General features: G+C 32.3%; 1 protein-coding gene across 1 annotated transcript in view; it reads left to right on the forward strand.

Annotated features, from left to right (window-relative positions):
* Positions 1-2,525: 2,525 nt before the first annotated feature.
* Positions 2,526-5,273, forward strand: part of LOC109863199 (fatty acid synthase-like) — a gene marked incomplete at its 3' end in the record, with an annotated part of 4,839 nt that continues 2,091 nt past the window's right edge. The window contains exons 1-4 of the mRNA XM_020443418.1: positions 2,526-2,547; positions 3,775-4,329; positions 4,366-4,823; positions 4,918-5,157. Of these exons, the coding sequence (XP_020299007.1) occupies positions 2,526-2,547; positions 3,775-4,329; positions 4,366-4,823; positions 4,918-5,157 (1,275 nt within the window). The remainder of the gene's footprint in view (positions 2,548-3,774; positions 4,330-4,365; positions 4,824-4,917; positions 5,158-5,273) is intronic.

Consider the following 5,273-nt stretch of genomic DNA (forward strand, 5'->3'; position numbering starts at 1 on the left):
TAACAGTGCCGTATCCTGCATAACATTAAGGGTGTGATTTCTCATTTTAATGTTAACCATTTCGGATGTGAGTCTCTTACAATAATTATGTTCCTGATCTAAAATTTTGGTCGAGTTCCAATTAAAAGTATGTCCCGTCTCTATGCAATGGCGGTTGTGTCTGACCATATTATTGTAAAATTATGTTGTAATACCTTTTATCTTCATATCAGATATTCCACTGATGATGACTACATAATAAAGTCGAAACGTTTGGAATAAATCGTTTACAAAAAATGTAATGCATAATACCTTGCAACCGGTTCGAAAGCCCGTTACTTACCAATCAATTGATTTTTTACGAACCANAGGACTCCTCATTACATTTCAATATATTAAATAATTTTACTTTTTTTATATTTGTATAATTTTATAATTTTTTATATTTTTTATAACAATGTATAAACGTATAAGATTTAATATAAGATTTGGTACAAGATTTACTTGGCCCTACTTTTCTTTATTATTTTTTGTTTGTAGAATCAAGAGGCACGGTAGTGCCTCGCGCCAAGTATATGCGCAAACGAAGTGCGCGCGCGCTGCGCGAGGTACCCCGTGTCTCTTATACGCGAGATTTAACCAAGAGATTTTCCGATCTCAACAACGGCTACACCGATCGAGTTCGTAGTAGACTCAATCGAAAGTTGAGATCGAGGCACGAAAAAACTTAGTTCACGATTTTTTTCCTCCGTGCCTTCCCAACGGAGATATCTCGATACAAAGTCCGAAATGCCGAAAAACTAGGTTCTACAAATTCGTCCACGTCTTGGGACAATGCTTGAGCGTACTTCGCCTCTTGTCGCAGCCAGATGACAACACTTTCGTGTAGATATAGGCTGCGTTCCAAGTTATGCATATGCGCGCATTTATCTATAGTACACGTTACATATAGTATAGAGAAATACGTGATATGCGTAACTCGGAACGCAGCCATAGTCTCGCGCCAAGTAGAACTGATAGTAAACATTTTTTGTGTTTAGTAATAATAATACAATATAATACAATATAATAATACATATATATTTTTTAATTTATTTTAACATTCTACATTTAACGATACGTAGTCTGTTTTTGTGTTTTATAATAACACAATGTAATACAATAATATATATATATAATACAAGTATAAAAATAAGTAAAAAATATTATTGAGCGTACTCTCTCATTATTAAATTTGTTAAATAAAAAATAAACACTACTAACTATAAAATAGATATACTATCCTATGTTAATTCGGTGATTGGACAGTTCCATAAAATATATTTAATATTTTTAAAATATTTATTTAATATTTTTAAAATATATTTAATATTAATAAAAAATATTTAATGTAAAAATACTTGGCGAGGCTGCAATCTTTAGTTTTTGGTGCAGCCGCGCCAAGTTTTTTTACATTAAATATTTTTTATTTTGTAACATTCTACATGAGTTTTTGACATTTCACACAATTTCACAAATCAAAATCTATATGTATGATTCGACATAGTTTAAGATTTTCTACGCAAGGTGAAGTCATTTCCTACATCAATGAGTACTTTATATAAAAAGTGCAGTGGTCATACAATATTTGAACCTTTTTATTGATTTAGAATATTTTCTATTTTACAACGTATAAACAACTTACAAAGTTTTATATATTTTATTTATTTTTGTACCCATGTATAAAAGATTTTACTTGGCGTAACTTATTGATATCATTTCTTTTGTAGAATAGATCTTGTAGAAGAAGATTGTGATAGTAATACTTTTTATAGAGATACGAGTTGCGCATGTACTTGGCGCCTTTTTTTACCTTTTTTTGAAAAGATATTTTGTTCGTAGAAATAGTACATAAAAATGTTTTTATGTAGTACAGTAATACTTTTTCTAGAGATATTAGTTGCGCGTGTAGTTGGCGCCTTTTTTTTTAACTTTTTTTTAAAAAAGTCTTTTGTTTGGGTAAAATCAGATCCGAAATGGCACGATCTGATTACTTATATATAATTATATATGATCATATATTTCTATTTTTTCTTGGGCTGTAATTTTTGGTATGTGTATTTGCTTTTGCAGAGAATAACCTTTATATATAGTGTTGTTTTTCTGGTAACCTTGATACATCTCATGATGAGCTGTTTATCACCAGCTGATGACGTATTGGTTTTCAGGTACAGGTTCTTTTCTTCTAAATCTTTATTTTCCAGCTGCTTCTCACTTTGAGCCTGTGGTATTGAGTTCATTTGTAATTCTGTAGTCACCTGTTATTTCATAATTTAGTTCAACATCTAAGTATGATAGTACATATTTTTTTTGAATAGACTTTAACTGACTGCAGACTCGCTGATTATCCAGTATGATGGCGGGATACATTTTCTTCTATTCGGCATGCATTCTTACCTTATATTTTTTGCTTTCTGTCTTTACTCTTGTAGTAATGCGATACGCACGCATTACAGAGATATTCATCTCTTTGGTTCATTTTATGACTATTTAGACTTAGACTTAACATGATAGAAAATCCTAAAACAGGTGTGATTCTCAAGTTACTTTGTATTAAGACAAACAGTGCTGCTGCTATTACGATAGTCATAAGTGCGGCGTCACGCCTAGCCTGCTAGTCTGTATTAGGTTAGATTAGGTTAGGTTAGGTTAGGTTAGGTTAGGGTTAGGTGTGCCATCATCTACTGACACAAGTAGCATATTTGACAGTTATCCGGGTGTCAAAACTTTCTGCGCGGTTTTGCAAGGACTGCTTACAACTTTATTTCTCGTCTACTTTCCTAATAGGAAAACATTTATAAAATTATGTGACAAAATTTTACATTAAAACCCACACAAAACAAAAACTCCATTAGACATCTATTAGACGTCAACAGCTCTATGCGACATCTAATAGATGTCTAATAGATGTCTGAATGGATGGATGTCTGTGTAGGAATTGTAATTTGCAATTATATAGATATATTTTAAGAAATAGATATAAAAACATTGATTTTTTATAAAATATTTGTAACTGTTTGCAAAATTAATTTCGAAATACTATTTCGGCAAAAGAATAACAATATGGCAAATCATCTTAGCAGTATATTTGCAAAATTACTTTTGAAAAGAAATTGTCTAATAAGTGAGAAAAAACTTTTAGCTNTGTGCTGTTTAAAATATGTAGAAACCCACACAGAACAAAAACTCCATTAGACGTCTATTAGACGTCAACAGCTCCATGCGACATCTAATAGATGTCTAATGGATGTCTAGATGGATGGATGTCTGTGTGGGAATATAATTGGATATGAAAAATCAACGTATTTCATGTATATACTTATGGAAATGCATAATGACTCTTTTTCAATTTTTGACAAATATTATTTACAAAATTTTATTTTAACAAAACTTTTGCGTTATGGCAAATCATCTTAGTACAATCATTGCAAAATCGTCATCATTCATGACGCCAGTTTTGTGCAATATTTTCGCAATTTGCCTATTGGAGTTGTATTGGACTTTGCCAGTTTTTATCCCACATGAAGTATTTAATTTCCTCTCCATCTTTTTACTAAACAAGTGTGAGTATTTTCTACTCGCAGAAAACACGCTTGATAGAAGAACTGACAAATATTCTTACGGGTTATTATCAATAATAATAACATTATTATTAATATTATTAAATCCAAAAATATATAAATATTATACAGATGTGCAAATTGTGTAAGATTATTTTCGTGGAACATTTTTCTCAAAGTACAATTTTTCTTTTAGAATTGCCAGTACAAATATGTAAAAACATAGATCTCATAGTATCTGGTGGCGTACAGATTTGGGGTGTGAAAGCTACTTCAATCACCCGCCGACAAATAAACGCAGATCCCGTTATTGAGGAACACAGATTCGTGGCGCATCAAGATCGTGAAAAGATTTCTTTGCACGAAGCAATACGTATATCAACGCAAATCGCACTGGAAGATCACCAAATTACGAAAGTAAAAGCCATCGAACTGGTGGAAGATGCAGATATCGTGAGCACAGAAGAACTAGCAATTCCGGCAATAATTGAAGCTTGCAATAATTTGCCGTTAGTACAGGCAAGTGTTACTCTAATGACATCGCTGACTCGTTTTAACGCATCAGACTTGCCACCGAACGTAACAATCGCGGATTTAAAGAAACACGTAGACACCAAAGTCTTAATGGTTATCGGATTTAATCTTTTGTCGAAGCGACGATCACTAGAACAACTTTTACTCTTTCTTGAAGAAGGTGGTTATTTATTATCGCGTGAAAAACATGACGTAACAGAAGTAACAGAATCTTATCGTGTTTTTTCTGCATTAATCAGCAACGATAATTTAGAACAATATGGATTAAATGTTATTCTTGAAAAACGTACTGAAAAAGAAATAATCGTGCTTCTAAAAAAACGAATTACAATCAAAGAAACAACTGTTGTTTATATTAACAATAATAACTTTGAATGGGTGGAAAACTTGAAGCTATTTATAGACGAAAAGGAAACATTTAATCAGAACAAAAGAATTGTAATTGTTAGTGAAAGCGATTTTGAGTGCGGTTTATTGGGCTTTGTTAATTGCTTGAGAAAAGAGCCTGGTGGCGAGCTCGTTAGAGGTGTGTTCATTCAAGACAAGACTGCTCCAAAATTTTCTTTGCAAGATCCCTTCTATGCGCAACAGTTGCAGAAAGATATGACAGTCAATATTTTGCGACCTAATAAAACTTGGGGTTCTTATCGACATTTCTGTTTGCCAGCTCCGGAACCCGCATTTGTTCCCGCTGCTTACGTGTGTCAAACGGTAGGCAAAACATTCGCAAATTTTGAATTTAATTATAATGTTGCGATATTTTTGTTATTTCTAACAATTTAACTATATCATATTTCTTATACAGGATCGTGGTAACCTAAGTACTTTTTGTTGGATAGAGAATGATATATCCATCGACTCTCATTGTAATGATTTAGTACGTGTAGTTTATTCGTCCATCAATTTTAGAGATGTAATGTTGGCAACAGGAAAATTAACTACTTTAGGCATCGAAGAGCGATTCGAAAGTATGTCTCTTGGATTGGAATACGTAGGATTTGATGCCAAAGGACAACGAGTAATGGGAGTACGCAACAATAAGTACGCAACAATATATAATAAGTTATACATATTTATGCTCATGAAAAAAAAAATATGTTATACAATGATCAGTCATACATATGTGTACTTTAAGGTGCATCGCAAATGTCGTTTTGAAAA

This window comes from Pseudomyrmex gracilis, unplaced genomic scaffold (assembly GCF_002006095.1).
Source record: "Pseudomyrmex gracilis isolate BER0280 unplaced genomic scaffold, ASM200609v1 scaffold_3530, whole genome shotgun sequence".
Classification (NCBI taxonomy): domain Eukaryota; kingdom Metazoa; phylum Arthropoda; class Insecta; order Hymenoptera; family Formicidae; genus Pseudomyrmex; species Pseudomyrmex gracilis.